This window comes from Taudactylus pleione, unplaced genomic scaffold, assembly GCF_031769625.1.
Source record: "Taudactylus pleione unplaced genomic scaffold, aTauple2 ptg000377l, whole genome shotgun sequence".
Lineage (NCBI taxonomy): Eukaryota > Metazoa > Chordata > Amphibia > Anura > Myobatrachidae > Taudactylus > Taudactylus pleione.
In genome coordinates, this window is record NW_028284778.1 from 7,923,846 (window position 1) to 7,945,704 (window position 21,859).

Genomic DNA, 21,859 nt, shown 5'->3' on the forward strand with positions numbered 1-21,859 from the left:
GAGAGGTAACAGTTAGAGCCAGGAACGATGAGAGAGGTAAGCCTCTGTAACAGCCAGGAGCAATGAGAGAGGCAAGCCTCTGTTATAGCTGGTAGCGATGAGAGAGATAAGCCTCTGTTACAGCCGGGAACAAGGAGAGAGGTAAGCCTGTGTTACAGCTGGGAACGATGAGATGTAAGCCTCTGTTACAGCCAGGAACAATGAGAGAGATAAGCCTCTGTTAAAGCCAGGAACGATGAGAGAGGTAAGCCTCTGTTATCGCTGGGAACCAGGAGAGAGGTGAGCCTCTGTTACAGCCAGAAACAATGAGAGAGTTAAGCCTCTGTTACCGCCGGGAACCAGAGAGTGGTAAGCCTCTGTTACAGCCAGGAACGATGAGAGAGGTAAGCCTCTGTTACAGCCAGGAACCAGGAGAGAGGCGAGCCTCTGTTACAGCCAGGAACCAGGAGAGAGGTAAGTCTCTGTTACTGCCAGGAATGATGAGAGAGGTAAGCCTCTGTTACCACCTGGAACAATGAGAGAGGTAAGCCTCTGTTACAGCAAGGAACAAAGAGAGAGGTAAACTTCTGTTACAGCAAGGAACAAAGAGAGGGGTAAGCCACTGTTACAGACGGGAACCATGAGAAATGTAAGCCTCTGTTAAAGCCAGGAATGATGGGAGAGGTAAGCCTGTTACAGCCAGAAACGAGAGAGGTAAGCCTCTGTTACCGCCGGGAACCAGGAGAGTGGTAAGCCTCTATTACAGTCAGGAACAATGAGAGAGATAAGCCTCTGTTACAGCCAGGAACCATTAGAGAGATAAGCCTCTGTTACAGCCAGGAACTATGAGAGAGGTAAGCCTCTGTTACAGCTGGGAACTAGGAGGAAAGCCTCTGTTACAGCCAGGAACCATGAGAGAGATAAGCCTCTGTTACAGCTAGGAATTGAGAAGTAAGCCTCTGTTACAGCTGGAAGCGATGAGAGAGGTAAGCCTCTGTTACAGCTGGGATCGATGAGAGAGGTAAGCCCCTGTTTCGGAGACCATACACACTAACTGATGTAGATAGTAAAAGATACAGGTGCCGTGGAAAAGCCTCTTTATAGACATAACCCTTTGTGGGGACTTCCATGGAGTACTGATATAGAAATTCATTTCGTACTGTATATTGCTATTTGGTGACTCCTTAAAGCCACCTACCTGATGCTCCTGTGGGATTCTGTGATTCTCCTCTGTAAAATCCTGTGAATAAAGAAGACGGGGACATCTCTCTGGGGTATTTCTGTTACTGGGTCCATCTGTAGGAGACACACAGTGACTGAGTACATTGTATATATGTGGTTATCAGGTGATGATCAGGCCCCCATACCTGCTCTCCCCTGTAAAATAAATGACAGTCTCCTCTTACCCAGTAATGTTAGGGCCCGATGATTCTCCATCAAGTCCTTGTACAGACCCTTGTGCTCCTCTATAAACTTCCCCTCCTGCATGGAGACATGGACAGTGACATCCTGACACCTTATAGAAACCTGACACACACAATGAAACTGAAATAGGGGTATTGCCAGGCATTCACTGTGGAGGTTTTAGTGGGGTGGCAACAGGTTCTAGAAAAGTAATCCCCTTTGACTCTAATCAGCAAATAGACAAAGTGGATATAAGTATAACATATGCCATATAAGACTGCGCTTGTGTGCAATCATCAGGGTGTATGAGGACAGCAACAATTCCAGGGTATGTTGAACTAGTCTATGTGGTGTATGTTAGTGTGAAATAAGAGGGTTGTCACTTTATGTGGTTAAAATCCAAATCTCTTTATTTGAGTCACAATGCTCCGGGAAGGGGAATGATGGTAGTTTAACTAGGAAAGGGGGATTTAAAGAATGTGAAAGATGCTAATGGGCGGTGGGTGTACAATGCTCGGTACAAGAGGTGAGAGTGGTAAAGCATGGAGTACCAGCCTGGGGGTAGGCGTCCCTTGCACCCAATGAGAAAGTCAAAAGTTGGTTTATAAAAGTCACTGTTGAATGAATAAATGTCCTGGTCAGGCTTCACCGTCCTGTGTCTTCAACCTACTGTGTCTTCTTCCTGATGTCTGTCGATCCGGACCTTAATCTGGTGAGCGCAGACCGAGCATCCACCAGCCTAGTCTCCACAGTGCAAGCAGGTACTTAAGTCACTTCCGTCGTCTCAAGATACCAGGGACCGGGAGAGACGGGTAACTGGATCGTTAATAATAAGGTCAATTGCGATTGTATCAGGAGTTAGCGACATCACCAGTGGGTGTGGGCATTGTCTCCATAGTAACTGGGTTGGGGAAAGTAAGGTCAATTGCAATTGTATCAGGGGTGTGTGTGTTCCACGGTCTCCTTGGCTGGTGGGCAGGAAAATCCATGTAAATGAGAAGTTGTACTGATGTTCATGAGCAGTTCTATGAATAGGCACATATCCTTTGGATGGATCTAAACTTTGTTTTGAATAGATCCACATTTTCATACACAGCTATGTAATTAAGAATTAAAGTACTAAAGAAGTACCCTTGCTTTTTCAACTTACATGGTGAAGAAAAACTCTATTTTATACTAAATAGTAATACAGGGTGAGTCTCCCATATCCAAATATTCCGAAATACGGAATATTCCGAAATACGGAATATTTTTAGCATGACTGAGAAAGTGAAACCTTAGCTTTCTGATGGTTCAATGTACACAAACTTTGTTTAAAGCACAAATTATTAAAAATATAGTATAAAATAACCTTCAGGCTGTGTGTATAAGGTATATATGAAACATAAATGAATTTCATGTATGTACACAAACTTTTTGTGATGCACAAAATTATGAAAAATATAGTATAAAATGACCTTTAGGCTGTGTGTATAAGGTGTATATAACACGTAAATGCATTCAATGTGTATATTTGGGTCCCATTCCCAAGATATTTAATTATTTTATGTAAATATTCCAAAATACGGAATATTCCGATATCCAAAATACCCCTGGTCCCAAGCATTTTGGATATGGGAGACTCAACCTGTATATGTATAGTTCTGGTGTACTTTTAGGAGCCCTGTTGGGTAAGAAATAACCTCTGTTTTAACTATACATCGGGATGGGACTCATACTAGGGGTGTTGGGATAGTGTTATTGGTTAATTGGGGGTATTAAAAATTGGATGCAGTCCGTGTGGTGCAAGGGTTTTCAAATTCACCATCCAACTAAGTTCTTCTCTCTTGATCTTTTTAGTGAAGTCCCCTCCTCTCCAATTTTTCTTCACTATCTGAATTCCTATAGCGTTCCCGCTAGGCTGTTTTAGCAGGGTGCGGCACCCTGCCCTCCTTCTGGAGGGCAAAAAGCACCCTGCCCTAAAGAAAGAGGGCAAAAAGCACCCTGCCCTCACAGGCTGCGGGTGCAGTCTTCACTCGCGGGATGCAGTGTCCCGTGGGTGGAGAAATGTGCGGTGACCCGGTCACCGCCGGAGAATAGACGCCGGGCGCATGCGCCCGGCATCTGTTCTCCCTGTCTGCAGCGCTTGGGGGCTGCCCGGCATGTCCGTAAGTGACGTGCATGCCCCCAAGTATGATGAAAAAGAGGGGACGCGTCTTATAGACACGCCCCTTTATGACCACGCCCCCTTTTCACCCGCGCGCACAAAATTGCCCTCTCTAGCTCCGGCACCCTGCCTGCCGCCGGAGCTAGAGGGAACACTATCCTAAGAAGGACATGCCATTATGGGCTTGGTTATGCTTGAACTTAAAGTGGTTAGAAAGGTTATGTGTCTCTATCCCTTTCTGTATATTTCTGATGTGCTCTGTAATTCATATTTTGTATTTCCTGGTTGTCCTGCCTACGTACTGATGTCAGTAGGGACATGTAACCAGGTAAATAACCTCCTTCACTGTTACATGTTATATGTTCTAGAATTTTTTTACTCCTTGCTAGTCTGTGTTGAAGGGAATGTACTTATTTTCTTTGTTGTGGTTGGATTTAATTTACAGGCTTGGCAAGAGCCACAATAGAAGAAACCTGTATCTTATTAAGAGGTCTATAATTATTGCTATACTGTTATAAAGAGTGTACTTGGTTCTTTGGTTGCTATTGTTTTGTCTTTATAGGTCAGTAGTGAGTTCCTTTCTGTTCTCTCTACTGCTTTAAACGCACTGTTTACCTTTTATAACCTTTGTCTAAAAACTGTTGTTCCATTTTTTTGGCCTTGTGCCTGATAGTCCATCAACTTACTACAGTTTCTCCTAATTCTTTTAAATTGGCCGGTGGGGATGTTGTCCAACCAATTAGGGTGGTGTCCGCTGTTTGAAAGGATATAGATATTAATGTCAACTTTGTTTTGATAAGTTTTTGTGCAAATGTGATTTTCTTCAATAAAGATGATTATGTCTAGGAAATTGACTTGTGTTCTTCTCTAGTTGGTGGTGAAAGTTAGATTATTGTGTTTAGGTATTCAAAAAATCATGATAGTTGGACCTCATCTCCTTGCCAGATTAACAGGAAGTTGTCTATATAATGACGGTAGAGGACTAAGCTTGCACCGAACTCTAGGCCTGGTCTTCCCACCTGTTCATGAACAAATTTGCATAGCTCAGGGCAAACTTAGTCCACATAGCTGTACCTACAGTCAGGTGCATAAATATTGGGACATTGACAGAATTTTCATATTTTGGCCTCTATTCACCACCACAATGGCTTTGAAATGAAACTAACAAGATGTGCTTTAACTGCAGACTTTCAGATTTAATCTGAGGGTAATTACATCCAAATCAGGTGAACGGTGTATGAATTACAACGGTTTCTATATGTGCCTCCCACTTTTTAAGGGGCCAAAAGTAATGGGACAAACGAAACAATCCTAAATCTAACTTTCACTTTTTAATACTTTGTTGCAAATCCTTTGCAGGCAATTACAGCCTGAAGTCTGGAACGCATAGACATCACCAGACATTGGGTTTCATCCCTGGTGATAATCTGCCAGGCCTCTACTGCAAATGTCTTCAGTTCCGGCTTGTTCTTGGGGCATTTTCCCTTCAGTTTTGTCTTCATCAAGTGAAATGCATGCTCAATCGGATTCAGGTCAGGGGATTGACTTGGCCATTGCATAACATTCCACTTTTTAGCCTTAAAAAACTCTTTGGTTGCTTTTGCAGTATGCTTCGGGTCATTGTCCATCTGCACTGTGAAGCGCCGTCCAATGAGTTCTGAAGCATTTGACTGAATATGAGCATATAATATTGCCCGAAACACTTCAGAATTCATTCTGCTGCTTTTGTCAGCAGTCACATCATCAATAAATACAAGGGAACCAGTTCCATTGGCAGCCATACATGCCCACGCCATGACACTACCACCACCATGCTTCACTGATGAGGTTCCTTTCCTTCTCCATACTCTTCTCTTCCCATCACTCTGGTACAAGTTGATCTTTGTCTCATCTGCCCATAGGATGTTGTCCCAGAACTGTAATGGCTTTTTTAGATGTTGTTTGGCAAACTGTAATCTGGTCTTCCTGTTTTTGAGGCTCACCAATGATTTACATCTGGTGGTGAACCCTCTATATTCACTCTTTTGAAGTCTTCTCTTGATTGTTGACTTTGACACATATACACCTACCTCCTGGAGAGTGTTCTTGATTAGGCCAACTATTTTGAAGGGATTTTTCTTCACCAGGGAAATAATTCTTCTGTCATCCACCACAGTTGTTTTCCGTGGTCTTCCGGGTCTTTTGGTGTTGCTGAGCTCTCCGGTGCGTTCTTTCTTTTTAAGAATGTTCCAAACAGTTGATTTGGCCACTCCTAATGTTTTTGCTATCTCTCTGATGGGTTTGTTTTGATTTTTCAGCCTAATGATGGCTTGCTTCACTGATAGTGACAGCTGTTTGGATCTCATATTGAGAGTCGACAGCAACTGATTCCAAATGCAAATGTCACACCTAGAATCAACTCCAGACCTTTTACCTGCTTAATTGATAATGAAATAACGAGGGAATAGCCCACACCTGTCCATGACATAGCTTTTGAGTTGATAGTCCCATTACTTTTGCCCCTTAAAAAGTGGGAAGCACATATAGAAACCGTTGTAATTCCTACACCGTTCACCTGATTTGGATGTAATTACCCTCAAATTAAATCTGAAAGTCTGCAGTTAAAGCACATCTTGTTTGTTTCATTTCAAAGCCATTGTGGTGGTGAATAGAGGCCAAAATATGAAAATTCTGTCAATGTCCCAATATTTATGCACCTGACTGTATGTCTTGTCTGTAGTATGTGCCCTCAAACCAGAGATAGTTGTGCCCAAGGATGAATTGTATGCAGTCGGTGATAAACTTGGTTTGTGGATCTGTGATGTTTTTATCCTGTTGTAAAAAATACTCAGTCGCCTTTATTCTCTGTTGATGGTCGATGACTGTATAAAGGGAGGTCACATCAGTTGTACATAACCAGTATATTTCGGACCAGTTGATGTCTTGCAATGTCTGTAAAATGTCTGTAGTGTCCCGTATGTATGATCTCTGGGACTGTACGTAAGGTTGTAAAAAAGTGTTGATGTAGTGGAATAAGTTGTAGGTTAATGAAATGATCCCTGATATTATTGGGCGTCCGGATGGTTTTGGAATGTTTTTATGTATCTCAGGTAAATAGTCTATCACCGTAATCACTGGGTGGGGGTTGTTGGTGCATATAATAAGAGGGCTGTCACTTTATATGGTTAAAATCCAAATCCCTTTGAGTCACAAAGCTCCGGGAAGGGGATTGGTGATAGTGTAACTAGGAAAAGGGGATTTTGAGAATGTGAAAGATGGGGACTGGGCAGTGGGTGTACCTAATAGTTAATAGTAACCCCCAGGCCGGTACTCCCTACTTTACCTCTCTCCATACACCCACTGCCCACTCCCTATATTTCACATTCTCAAAATCCCCCTTTCCTAGTTACACTTCCATCAATCCCCTTCCCGGAGCATTGTGACTCAAATAAAGGGATTTGCATCTTAACCACATAAAGTGACAGCCCTCTTATTTCACACTTACATACACCACATAGACTAGTTCAACATACCCTGGAATTGTTGCTGTCCTCTTACACCCTGATCATTGCATAGAGGCGCAGTCCTATATGGTATCCACTTTGTCTATTTACACACAATGAAACAGTCATCACCCAGACAGATCCCCTGGTGGTACTGTATAATGTCCCATTCCCAGCAGTCACCTCTCCAGTCATCACCCAGACACATCCCCTGGTGTTACTGTATAATGTCCCATTCCCAGCAGTCACCTCTCCAGTCATCACCCAGACACATCCCCTGGTGTTACTGTATAATGTCCCATTCCCTGCAGTCACCTCTCCAGTCATCACCCAGACACATCCCCTGGTGTTACTGTATAATGTCCCATTCCCAGCAGTCACCTCTCCAGTCATCACCCAGACACATCCCCTGGTGTTACTGTATAATGTCCCATTCCCTGCAGTCACCTCTCCAGTCATCACCCAGACACATCCCCTGGTGTTACTGTATAATGTCCCATTCCCTGCAGTCACCTCTCCAGTCATCACCCAGACACATCCCCTGGTGTTACTGTATAATGTCCCATTCCCAGCAGTCACCTCTCCAGTCATCCCCCAGACACAGCCCCTGGTGTTACTGTATAATGTCCCATTCCCAGCAGTCACCTCTCCAGTCAGCAGCTGAATGATCTTGTTGGTGAGTTCCAGGATCTTCTGGTCATTCTCTCTCTCATGTATCAGTGAGTGAGATGGAGGCACCGTGATGGGGCTCTGGGTCCTGCTCAGTCCTCCTGACACATGGGGATGGCTGCTGGGTGTCTCATGCTCCCCGGATGTCTTCTTCACTACTGTGTAACCCTGTGTATTGGGGGAGACAGTAAATATCACTGCATACACTCCCAGATCCCCTCACTTCCCCAGTCTTTTTAGCACACAACAGAGGGTGTAACAGCAGTACAGAGGTGGCAGTAATACAGGGGAGGGGGAAGGGAACAGAGGAGGTTAATAACACAGGGATAGGACAGTAGGCAGCCCAGGGGATAAAGGGTTAAGCAATACAGAATCCCATCAGTCACTCTGCACAAATTATGAAATGACAAATGACCGCACCACAGATGTATGTTACATGTGTGACCAGCCTGCCGGCCGTGTGTGTGCAGCGTAGGGTGGGGTGAGACATATCCTGGTGGATAATTAGTGACACTCTGAGGTACTGGGGACTGTCACAGCCACTGGCTGTCTCTGAGAGAGTCTCTATTGCTCAGGATAACAAGACGCCCTGACAGACAGTCTCAGCACAGGGAGTGCAGCCCTTTGTTACATGTGTCTGTGTCCTTCTCACACATCCTTCCCCAGCTCCTGTTATGTATCATCTGGTATATACGAGGGTGGTTCAATAAATAAAGTAACAAGACCTCTCATTGCGTAAATGTATTCAACTTGTACATATAAGTATAACCAATAGTACGGCCTTGGTACAGATTATTTATCCACATAGAACCCGTACTGAAGCCAGGATATGCCGAATACTGAATTTCACCATTGGCTGCAAATCGCCTTCCACCCAGGTACTTCTTCAATGGTCCAAAGAGATGAAAATTACTTAGTGCCAGGTCAGGGCTGTAGGGAGGATGGTCCAGTACCTCCCAATGGTAGCGCCGTAACAACTCATGCGTGCGGTTAGGTAAGTGGACGTGCATGGCTGCTCATCAGAATGTATGTCCTGCCATTATCAAAGGCACCAAACCCAAACCTGTTACCATGACATTATCACCGTACACCTCAATAAGTTGGTGATGAATTTCAGCTGCTGATGTGCCCTTTATACACAGAAATCTGATCACACTATGCACCTTAATGTGTGCCCATGTTACCGCCAGCCCCGCCTTCTTACACCTGATCCTGGGACAGTATGACTGATATGAGGCAGTCTAATGGGCGTAAGGGGAAGTAGTGGTGGTCTACCTGCTCTGGCCTGGCAGGAAATTAGAATGATATAAAGAACATTACACACGAGAGGTCTTGTTACCTTACTTATTGACCACCCTCGTACATAAGGGGTTGGGTACGACATCCCGATGGTCAAAATCCAGATGGTCATAATTCCAGCATCGGAATCTCAACAGTGAAAATGCTGGCGATTTGCAGTAAGTGTTCTAAGGCTAACCGTAACCTCCCTCCTCTCAGCCTATCCCTAACCACACCCCTCCCCCCCTCAGCCTAACCCCAAACCATGGCCCGCAGCCTAACCGTAAGCCCAACCCGTCCCCCCACCGCCTAACCCTAACCACACCACCTCCCCCCGCAGCCTAACCATAACCCATCCTTTAGCAGCCTAACCCCAACCCACCCCCCGCAGCCTAACTCTAACCCCAACCCATCCTCCCGCAGCCTAACCATAACCACACCCCTCCCCTCGCAGCCTAACCACAACCCACCCCCTGCAGCCTAACCCTAACCACAGCCCAACTCCAAGCAGTGTAACCACAACCCATCTTCCTACAGCCTAACCCATACTTACCGACTTTTAGGCCGCCACCATCTTCGTGGCCCTGCCTCCCCGCTGTACAGAGTCGACAGGCACTGGCACTGTAAAGTGGGGGGCGGGGCTTCGATGACGCGATTCAGCGTGAATCGCGTCATCTGAACGCCTGGACTGCCCACTCTTGCATACTACGTGGGCGACAACGGGGGGAGCGGTTTGGCTGCGGCCGCTTCCAGGAGACTTGCCTAGTCTTCCAGGTGGTCGGGAGCGCAATCTGATTTTGGAAGGCCCATTTCGGGAGAGTAGGTAAGTATGGCCTAACCCCAACCAATTCCTCCCGCAGTCTAACCCTAACCACACCCCCCTCCAACCGCAGCCTAACATTAACCCATCTTCCCGCAGCCTAACTCCAACCCACCCCCGGCAGCCTAACCCTAACCACCCCCCACCCTAACCATAACCACACCCTCTCCCCCTGCAGCCTTACCCTAACTGCAGCAGCCTTACCCCAACCATCTCCTTTGCCATCTCAACCCTCCCCTCCCGCAGCCTAACCCTAACAGCCCCCTGCAGCCTTACCATAACCCTCCGATTTGGTACCGTAACCCACCCCTTACGCAGCCTAACCCTAACACTCACCGCTTGAAGTTGTCGGCATTTTGACGCATCCGGATACTGCAGACGGTATAGAGCGCATCAGGATTCTGACTGTCGGGATACAGACTACTTCTCATACATACATGTTATTTCTTTCTCTGACAGCTCATTAGTGTCATTATTACTCTGCATCTGCTGCTTCATAATAACAAGTCACCACAAGTTGCTCCTCCTGTATAATAGTAAAAGAACACCACAAGCTCCCCCTGTATTGTAATAGTAACAGGACACCACAAGGTTTTCCCCCAGAAAAATAATAATAACAGGACACCCCAGTCTGCTCCTCCTGCATTATAATAGTAATAAAACTAATATTAATAACAATAACAGGACACCACATGCTGCTCCCCCTGTATAATGATAACAAAAGGGCACCACAGTCTACTCTCCCTGTGTAATAATAACAACAACAACACACCACAAGCTGCTCCCCCTGTATAATAATAACAGGACACCACAGGCTGCTCCCCCTGTATAATATTAATAATAAAAGGACATCACAGGCTGCCCCCCCTGTATAATAATAATAACATGCCACCACCGGCTGCTCCAGCAATATGAGTAATAACAGGACATCGCAGGCTGCTCCCCCTGTATAAGAGTAATAACAGGACACCACAGGCTGCTTCACCTGTATAATAATAATAACAGGACACCATTGGCTTCTCCAACAATATGAGTAATAACAGGACACCACAGTCTTCTCCCCTGTATAATATTAATAACAACAATAACAGGACACCATAGGCTGCTCCCCCTGTATAATAATAATAACAACAGGACACCATAGGCTGCTCCCCATGAATAATAATAACAATAATAATAATAATAATAAAAGGATACCACAGGCTGCTCCCCTTGTATAATAATAATAATAATAATAATAATAATAATAATAATAACAACAGCACACCACAGGCTGCTCCCCCTGTATAAGAGTAATAACAGGACACCACAGTCTTCTCCCCTTGTATAATAATAACAGGATACCACAGGCTGCTCCCCCTGTATAAGAGTAATAACAGGACACCACAGTTTATTCCCCCTGTATAATAATAACAGGATACCACAGGCTGCTCCCCCTGTATAAGAGTAATAACAGGACACCACAGTTTATTCCCCCTGTATAATAATAACAGGATACCACAGGCTGCTCCCCCTGTATAAGAGTAATAACAGGACACCACAGGCTGCTCCCCCTGTATTATAACAGGACACCACATGCTGCCCCAAACCCGTTTACTAATACCAGGATACCACAGGCTGCTCCCCTGTATAAGAGTAATTACAGGATACCACAGGCTGCTCCCCCTTTATTATAACAGGACACCACATGCTGCCCCCCCCCGTTTACTAATACCAGGATACCACGGGCTGCTCCCCCTGTATAATAAGAATACTAGGACACCACATGCTGCTCCTTCCGTATAATAATAATAATAATAGTAACAGGAGACCACAGGCTGCTCCCCCTGTATAAGAGTAATAACAAGACATCACTGGCTGTTCCCCCTGTATAATAATAATAACAGGACACCACAGGCTGCTCCCCCTGTATAATAATAACAGAACACCACAGGCTGCTCCCCCTGTATAATAATAACAGAACACCACAGGCTGCTCCCCCTGTATAATAGTAATAACAGGACACCACAGGCTGCGCCTCCTATGAAAGAGTAATAAAAGGACACCACAGTCTTCTCCCCCTGTATAATAATAACAATAATAATAATAATAATAACAATAACAACAACAACAATAAGAAACCACAGGCTGCTCCCCCTGTAGAAGAGTAATAACAGGACACCACAGTCTTCTCCCCCTGTATAATAATAATAATAATAGCACACCACAGGCTGCTCCCCCTGTAGAAGAGTAATAACAGGACACCACAGTATTCTCCCCCTGTATAATAATAACAGGACACCACATGCTGCCCCCCCCCCTGTATAATAATACCAGGATACCACAGGCTGCTCCCCCTGTATAATAACAATAACAACAGGACACCACAAGCTGCTCCCCTGTATAATAATGATAACAGGACACCACAGGCTGCTCCTCCTATATCATAGTAATAACAGGACACCACAGTCTTCTCCCCCTGTATAATAATAACAACAACAGAACACCATAGGCTGCTCCCCCTGTATAATAATAACAGGACACCACAGGCTGCTTCACCTGGATAAAAATATTAATAATAAAAGGAATCCCACAGGCTGCTCCCCCTGTATAATATTAATAACATGCCACCACTGGCTGCTCCACCAATATGAGTAATAACAGGACACCACAGGCTGCTCCCCCTGTATAATAATAACAGGACACCACAGGCTACTACCCCTGTATAATAATAACAAGATACCACCGGCTGCTCCTCCTATATGAGTAATAAAAGGACACCATAGGCTGCTCCCCCTGTATAATAATAATAATAATAATAATAATAATAATAATAACAGAACACCACAGGCTGCTCTCCCTGTATAAGAGTAAAAATAGGACACCACAGTCTTCTCCCCATGTATAATAATAATAGCAGGATACCACAGGCTGCTCCTCCTGTATAATAATAGAAATCATAACAGAACACCACAGACTGCTCTCCCTGTAAAAAGAGTATTAACAGGACATCACAGGCTGCTTCCCCTGTATAATTAGAATAATAACAGGACACCACAGGCTGCTCCCCTGTATAATTAGAATAATAACAGGACACCACAGGCTGCTTCCCCTGTATAATTAGAATAATAACAGGACACCACAGGCTGCTTCCCCTGTATAATTAGAATAATAACAGGACATCACAGGCTGCTTCCCCTGTATAATTAGAATAATAACAGGACACCACAGGCTGCTCCCCCTGTATAAGAGTAATAACAGGACACTACAGGCTGGTCCCCCTGTATAATAATAACCACAGGAGACCACAGGCTGCTCTCCCTGTATAGTAATAATAACAGGACACCAAAGGCTGCTCCCCTGTATATGAGAAATAACAGGACACCACAGGCTGCTCCTCCTGTATAATATTAATAACAGGACACCACAGACTGCTCCCCTTGTATAATAATAATAGAACACCACAGGTTGCTCTCCCTGTATAAGAGTAAAAACAGGACACCACAGTCTTCTCCCCCTGTATAATAATAGTAATCATTACAGAACACCACAGGCTGCTCTCTCTGTATAAGAGTATTTACAGGACATCACAGGCTGCTCCCCCTGTACAAGAGTAATTATAGAGGCTGTTCCCCCTGTATAATAATAATAACAGGAGACCACAGGCTGCTCTCCCTGTATAATAATACCAGGACACCACAGGCTGCTCCTTCTGTATAATAATAATACCAGGACACCACAGGCTACTCCCCTGTATAATAATAACAGGACACCACAGGCTGCTCCCCCTGTATAATAATAATAATTACAGAACACCACAGGCTGCTCTCCCTGTATTATAATAACAGGACACCACAGGCTGCTCTCCCTGTATAATAACAGGACACCAAAGGCTGCTCCCCCTGTATATGAGTAATAACAGGACACCATAGGCTGCTCCCTATTTATAATAATAACAGGACACCACAGGCTTCTCCTCCTGTATATTAATAACAAGACACCACAGACTGCTCCTCCTGTATAGTTATAATAATAAATACCATTACCTGCTCCCAGCCGCTCTCTGCCCGTTCCTGTAATAGAAAAACGCCCATATACATAACCACGCCCCTCCCCTCATCTCCGTGTAGCTATGGCTCCAGTCTTTCCCACCCTCTTATCATAGTGACCGCCCTCCTCTCATTCACCTCAATGCGATAATTGGCAGCAACGAGTAGCCAATCAAATTAGGAAGGATGTCCTGTAACTAGCAGCTACCCGCAACTGCCGCTCACAACTTCATCAGTAGAGTAACAACTGTATAGTCTAATGGTGTCCTCATGTATAGGGACCGGCGGCCATATTATTATAGATTACCAATCACAGAGCAGTGGGGGCGGGGCAACAGGGGCTTTAGCTGCCATTTTGTCATAGACATTCCTGACAGCCAGAGCCAGGTAAAGTGTGCTGTGTATATTATATTTTTATTATATAGGGGGGAGGGGACCGTACAGTGATATATGAGGGAGAGTAGCACAGCTCCCAGCACACACTGAGATGTGGTATTATTATTATTATATAGGGGGAAGGAGACTGTACAGTGATATATTAGGGGGAATAACACAGCCCCCAGCACACACTGATATGTGTTATTATTAGATAGGGGAGAGGGGACAGTACAGTGATGTATGAGGGGGTATAACACAGCTCCCAGCACACACAAATATCAAGGTGTTATTGTTATATAGGGGAGAGGAGACCGTACAGTGATGTATGAGGGGGACTAACACATCTCCCAGGACACACTGATATGTGGTATTATTATATAGGGGAGGGGATTGAACCGTGACATATGAGGGGTAATAACAGCTCACAGCACACACTTATATGTGATATTATATAGGGGGAGGGGACTGTACAGTGATATATGAGGGGGAATAACACAGCTCCCTGCACCCACTGATATGTGGTATTATTATATAGGGGAGAGGGGACCGTACAGTGATATATGAGGGGGAATAGCAATAGCACAGCTCCCAGCACACACTGATATGTGGTATTATTATTATATAGGAGAGAGGGGACCGTACAGTGATAAATGAGAGGCAATAACAGGGCTCCCAGCACACACTGATATATGGAATTATTATTAGATAGGGATGAAGAGACTGTACAGTACACCAATTATGCCATTTTCCTCCACTTTGCATTTTATCACTCCAAAAATTACATGTCATTATTGGGTAAGTTACGCTAATTAAAAAATTCATACTGCCAAATAAGTCCTTAAGGAACGTGTCCCATTGTTTCTTAACTAAGTCCTGACATGTTTACCTTTTATATAGGGATTTTCCCCAACTTTTTACCTGCTTAGGAGGTGATAACTTAGTTGCAAAAAATGTTATGTAGAATTCGCACCCGTGAAAAGCACACCTAATAGGATTGCACGAGAAGTATTTATTTGCACCATAAGCCATTTTTCATGAAAAAGAAACATATCGTGTCTAATTGAATTCTCCTCTTAATGTGATTGTGGGCATGAAAATCTAAAATTTTCTGGAATGATATAACAAAAGGCAAAAATAATAATTCTCTTTAATTCATTCCTTTGTAACAGAATTTAAGTTGAGCAATTTGAATAAAAGAGGTGTCTGGGAGGAACAAGTCTCCTGAGGCCTTGCCCTTTTATAATTCTGTATCTGAACTGCAGAGAATTGTCAGACGGCTAATTCTAGCCCCCAACTGCCAGTTGTGGTGGTTGTTCCTTTAGCAACATAAGATTGTATGACTGCGTCCGAGGCGCCTTATGTAGCTGGATCTGAGAAACTCTGACCAGATCTCCATAGTTTGGGGAGGAGGGCTTACCGGTCACATGGTGTTTCCTACCTGTGTATGTGACATGCACTCTAAAATTTTTTGTAAATAATATTTTATTTCCTAGATAATTCACCTGTAAGGAACCAGAGAGTCCATACTAAACTTCACGTGAGAGTCCTGTATAAATCATTAAGGATGGACAAGGACAAGAGTCACATGACTGAGAGAATAATAGATCTCACCCTGGAGATCATCTACCTGCTGACTGGGGAGGTGAGAGGATCTGGGAATGTCACAGTGTCATTGCTTTTACCTATAGTCATAACACAGGGACATGACTGGGGAGGTGAGGGGGATCTGGGAGTGTCACCTGTCACCCTGACCTATTTAAGAAAGTTCCTGGGATTGCTCCAGTTCCAGAGTATAGGCTCCATTACCTTACTCCAATGTTCCAGTGTATATCCTCTAAACGTTCCCAACCTTTGGCTTACCTGTGACTCCGATTTTGCCTGATCCTTGTTACTGCGTTTATATCTGGTTCTGACCTCAGCTATTCCCTGTGACCTGCTTCTCGTCTACTCCCTGGTACCATATTGTCTGTTTGGTCCTGACCCGGCTTGTCGACTATGCTGAATATTCTCTACGCTCCATCCAGAATTTCCCAGCACCTGTATAGGGGAACCTATCCTGGGGGCCGCCACCTGTGTGTCGGACACAGCCAAGTCCATACCTTCTTGCGAGGGTACCTGGTGAAAACCGCCGGCACATTAGACTCTGCACCTCAGGTATAGGACATGTCAATTCCATAAATACGGGTTGCACCCATAATCTACCCGAGAGTTGTGCCAATCTGGGAGTGTCACAGTGACATCACATATATAGTAATAATATAGACATACATATAGTATCAGTGCCTCAGGACTCAAAGGAGCTGGGATATATTACATTGCTCACGGTATCTTGTTTTGTTTATTTTCTATCACTGAAATGAAGATGGCAGGAGATGTGATATATTCTGTCCACTTTCCTATATAAGGTATACAGTTACAGATTAAGGGTTTTATTTGAAAGAATGACCCTTCTTGCATATTGTGCACTGATGACAATAAACTGCTCCATGAGTATAATTTTATTCTTTTATTGATATCTCTCCCAATACACAGGATTACACAGTAGTGAAGAAGACATCCGGTGAGTGTGAGACACCCAGCAGCCATCCCCTTGTGTCAGGAGGACTGAGCAGGACCCAGAGCTCCATCACGATGCCTCCACATCACTCACTGATACATGAGAGACACAATGACCAGAAGATCCTGGAACTCACCAAAAGGATCATTCAGCTGCTGACTGGAGAGGTGACTGCTGGGAATGGGACATTATACTGTAACACCAGGGGATGTGTCTGGGTGATGACTGAAGAGGTGACTGCTGCGAATGGGACAATATACAGTAACACTAGGGGATGTGTCTGGGTGATGACTGGAGAGCTGACTGTTGGGAAAGGGACATTATACAGTAACACCAGGGGATGTGTCTGGGTGATGACTGTATAATTGTGTTTGTCAGGTTCCTATAAGGTGTCAGGATGTCACTGTCTATGTCTCTATGCAGGAGGGGGAGTATATAGAGGAACACAGGGGTATGTACAAGGACGTGATGATGGAGAATCACCGGCCCCTCACATCACTGGGTAAGAGGAGACTGTAATTTATTGTACAGGGGAGAGCAGGTATGGGGCCTCCTATATACACACATCACCTGATAATCACATATATACAATGTATTCAGTCACTGTGTGTCTCCTACAGATGGACCCAGTAACAGAAATACCCCAGAGAGATGTCCCCATCCTCTTTATTCACAGGATTGTACAGAGGAGAATCACAGGATCCCACAGGAGCATCAGGTAGGTGGGATTTAGGGTCTCACCGATATAGCAAAGTGACTTAATATGATCTGTGGAGAAGCTGTGTGTGTCTTATCAACCAGAATTCTTATACTTAATGTGATTTAATGAAATCTGACATTTTATTGTTTTGTCTGTTACTTAGGTTGAAAGTCTGGCTGATATAAAGTCAGACGATATAGAGGGAGAAGAAGAGAAGTATGTGACTGATAATAGGGCGGAAGATATAGAGGGAGAAGATTCTGTGACTGATATAAAGGCAGAACATATACAGGGAGAAGAGATGTATGTGACTGATAATAAGGCAGAAGATATAGACGGAGAAGAAGGGACGTATGTGACTGAAATGAAGGCAGAAGATATACAGAAGAAAAAGCAGACGTATGTGACTGATAATAAAGCAGAAGATATAGAGGGAGAAGAAGAGACGTATGTGACTGATATAAAGGCAGAAGATATAGAGGGAGAAGAAGAGACGTATGTGACTGAAATGAAGGCAGAAGATATAGATAGAGAAAAAGATACGTATGTGATGGGTCATCAGCAGTATAAGGAGGAGGAAATTCCTACAGATATTAGCACAGGTGAGTAATAAACACAAATTACCGAAAAGAGTCACATGTTCTCCTTGCTCAATCACTATAAAAATCTCTTTTCTTCCACCCTCCTCTGTCACTACAACTAATGAGGACAATGTTTCTGCCCAGTGGTGGAGTTAGGAGTCATCAGCCCTTATTATACTCCTGCTCTCCCCCTCACATCATGTCACTATGTGTTACCAGCCCAGAGATCTGACCAGTCTCCTCCTCACACTCTCTGGTGTACCTCATACATCAGGAGTCATCAGCCCCTATTATACTCTTGCTCCCCCCCTCACATCATGTCACCTTGTGTTACCAGCCCAGAGATCTGACCAGTCTCCTCCCCACACTCTCTGGTGTATCTCATACATCAGGAGCCATCAGCTTCAGCTCTCCAGCATTTAAAATTTTTAGAAAGTAAACACTGGTAGAACAATACTAGGATGTAAGGGCTCCCTAAATCTATTTGGTAAGATTGGACCCTTTCTTTCTCCACTAGGGGACACAGGGAGGATGATGTATATAGCATGTAGAGGAAAGTCTGGGCACTAAACCTTGCAGCCCAGGGATCCCTCTTTCCTATACCTTGTCCCCAGCTGATTGCCAGACAGTTTTCAGTTTGGTGCCGGCAGAAGCGGGCACCGTTTGTTAGGTGTACTGCTTATGTGGTCCCCCATTGTGTATTTTGTTTTAGTTTTTTATTGTTTACAGAGCGGGCAGAGAAAGGCATCTTAAGGACTCTCTCAATGCCGCTCCAGCAACCTCAGTGCCAGGGTGGCAGTATCAGAAACTGGGTGGGAGACTATGCAACGGGCTCCATAGAGTTTTGCAGTCCCCTTCCATAGCCACAGCCGGACACAAAGGGGGGCTGGTAAGCACGGCTCCCTGCTTACACGGAGAAGCACATTTGCGGATTTATACCGCCGATGTGGAGACCACCAGTGGTGCTCATTGTGTCAATCCGTGTGCCCCTGCTTGCAGCATTGCCAGCCATTGCCGTGGGGACCATATCAAAAGAGAGGAGGCAGGCTCCTGTTAGCCCCTACCCCCACATCTGAGCATGCTCAGGTGCAGACAGTCTGTCTCCGGTGATTCAAATCTCCCCTCTCCACCTCCTAATTACAGTGACCACTTTTGTCCATCTTTTGGCGGTCATATGTTGTGTCTGTGCACAGGCCAAAGTTTGCTTGACGGCTTATAGGACATGTACATGGGCAGAATGTCCTAGTACTGTGCCACTGGTTTTATCCTCCAAGGAGACAGCAATGGCTGCCTCTGTCACATGGGTTCATGCCTTGGGCAATGGGTGTCCAACGTGTTGCTGAAATAGCCCAGATGGAGCTTATCGTCATACAATATAACTGGGTAAGGATGCCAGCTGCATTACCTTGGGCCTTGTGTAGGTGGAAATCTTGTTACCATAATTTGGAAGGCTCCATGGCCGGGCCTCAGTGAGGGCTTTTTAGATATCTTCAAATGCTTCAGTGGAGTCCTCTGTGTGTCACCTTCTCTGGTTGTGGTAAGGCAGAAAGGTCATTAGCCAGAGCTGGAGGGAAGTAACTCGGAGTAACCATTGGAGACCTCTCCTGTGTAGGGTGTAGCTGTTCCTAATCTGTTTAATAAATTCTCTTATTCCTTCGGTACGGTCTTTGCACATTTCTCTCTGAGTGGACCAGGGACTGTACATTATGCATAGTGTGTGCCGGGATGACCAATCTTGTTATTATCATTATGTTCCTCACACAAACATTTTAAAGGTCCCAATATTGAAAATGGTCTAGAACATTTTTTCAACACTTTATGCAGACAATGTGACTATTTTCTTGCCATAAATACTCATCATTACACTGACCAGCATCTATTGTGCAATTTACAACAAAGAAGGACCTGACCTTATTGTGGTATAGCTAATCACAGTAATACAACTTCATAATGAGACGTCTCCCTAATTACAATGTCACCGGCAGGCCTAGAGTTTGTTATATCTTCTAATGGGGGAAAGACCCATAATGAAGTGTTGGATCCAGCAAGGATTAAGGTCACTTAGAATCTGCTGACATATGTCTGATCCTGTCACCTCTATCTTTGTGTCAGATGTTCCTTCATTGATGCTATGGATGAGAGGAGCACACATAAGAAGTGTAACTATTACATATACATGGTAACACCTCTGCATTGCTGCGGTTACAGTGTTCCTGGATATTGCGCATCTGACCTACAAGCCTGGAGGCAGCCGTATTATTCTCACATTTCTGCTGTAATTTTATATAAACACCGGTGTAATATATTACAGCACATGTTATAGCTGTATTGTCACCACATGTTGCTGTCATGTTACAGAGTAATTCCAGCACAAATGATTATAATAAAAGCTATAATCCCTTCTCTATATATAACGGAGCATAAACTGTCAGGTGATGAGTGTTACTTTGTACCTTAGATCATTGTGAATTTATCCATTTGATGGTGATAAAAGAACCTTTGATAACAGTCTTTATTGAAAAATTAAATTTATGGGGCATCAATCATATATTTATTTTATTCCCAGCAGATGGATGTAACAGCAAGAATATCTCAAAGGAAAATCTAATTTTGTCTCCAGATTGTAAAATAGAAGATAATGACATCAAAGCATATTATCCAAGAGAAAACCCCATTACCCCAATTATACATCCTGTACCTCACAGTACAGATGTATCACCTGATCCTGCTAATAATGAGGACTGTTCTCCTGGTACCTCTATTACAGCTCTTAGAGTAGATAACATATGTACCTCTTCTATAGAAGTCAAATATCTTACACAGAACACAAAACTCATTCCCCATCGGCCTGCTAAGGCAGGTGAGACACCATTTCCATGTTCTGAGTGTGGGAAATGGTTTAAGCGGAAATCAGATCTTGTTACACATCAGAGACGTCACATAGGTGAGAAACCATTTCCATGCTCTGTGTGTGGGAAATGTTTTACACAGAAAGTACTTCTTGTTTTACATCAGAGAAATCACACATGTGAGAAACCATTTCCATGTTCTGAGTGTGGGAAATGTATTACATGTAAATCACATCTTGTTACACATCAGAGAAGTCACACAGGTGACAAACCATTTCTATGTTCTGAGTGTGGAAAATATTTTGGACAGAAATCAGTTCTTGTTAGACATCCGAGAAGTCACACAGGCGAGAAACCATTTCTATGTTCTGAGTGTGGTAAATATTTTACGTGGAAATCAAATCTTGTTAGACATCAGAGAAGACACACAGGGGAGAAACCATTCACATGCTCTGACTGTGGTAAATGTTTCGTACAGAAATCATTGCTTGTTACACATCCGAGAAGTCACACAGGTGAGAGGCCATGTCCATGCTCTGAGTGTGGGAAATGTTTTCAACAGAAATCAGCTCTTGTTAGACATCAGAGACATCACACAGGGGAGAAGCCATTTCCATGCTCTGACTGTGGTAAATGTTTCATACAAAAATCATTGCTTGTTACACATCAGAGAAGTCACACAGGTGAGAGGCCATTTCCATACTCTGAGTGTGGGAAATGTTTTAAACAGAAATCAGCTCTTGTTAGACATCGGAGATATCACACAGGGGAGAAGCCATTTCCATGCTCTGAATGTGGTAAATGTTTCATACAAAAATCATTGCTTGTTGCACATCAGAGAAGTCACACAGGTGAGAAGCCATTTCCATGTTCTGAGTGTGGGAAATGTTTTTCATGGAAAACAGCTCTTGTTAGACATCGGAGAAATCACACAGATTAGCTATTCTCATATTCTGATTGTCAGAAATGACATAAATTAGATCTTGTT

General features: G+C 44.1%; 2 protein-coding genes across 3 annotated transcripts in view; one reads left to right on the forward strand and one right to left on the reverse strand.

Moving 5' to 3' along the window:
* The window catches only part of LOC148508116 (uncharacterized), a 28,910-nt gene extending 15,043 nt beyond the window's left edge, over positions 1-13,867 (reverse strand). For both annotated transcript variants that reach the window (XM_088445245.1, XM_088445244.1), the window contains exons 1-4: positions 13,804-13,867; positions 7,657-7,848; positions 1,386-1,461; positions 1,178-1,275 (exon numbers count right to left, since the gene is read on the reverse strand). In XM_088445245.1, coding sequence (XP_088301371.1) covers positions 1,178-1,275; positions 1,386-1,461; positions 7,657-7,848; positions 13,804-13,857 — 420 coding nt within the window. In that variant the 5' untranslated portion in view covers positions 13,858-13,867. The remainder of the gene's footprint in view (positions 1-1,177; positions 1,276-1,385; positions 1,462-7,656; positions 7,849-13,803) is intronic.
* A 263-nt stretch (positions 13,868-14,130) lies between these two features.
* LOC148508117 (uncharacterized) overlaps positions 14,131-21,859 on the forward strand; it is a 144,745-nt gene continuing 137,016 nt past the window's right edge. The window contains exons 1-7 of the mRNA XM_088445297.1: positions 14,131-14,193; positions 15,678-15,826; positions 16,717-16,908; positions 17,120-17,243; positions 17,362-17,459; positions 17,605-18,043; positions 20,589-21,722. Of these exons, the coding sequence (XP_088301423.1) occupies positions 15,749-15,826; positions 16,717-16,908; positions 17,120-17,243; positions 17,362-17,459; positions 17,605-18,043; positions 20,589-21,722 (2,065 nt within the window). The 5' untranslated portion in view covers positions 14,131-14,193; positions 15,678-15,748. The remainder of the gene's footprint in view (positions 14,194-15,677; positions 15,827-16,716; positions 16,909-17,119; positions 17,244-17,361; positions 17,460-17,604; positions 18,044-20,588; positions 21,723-21,859) is intronic.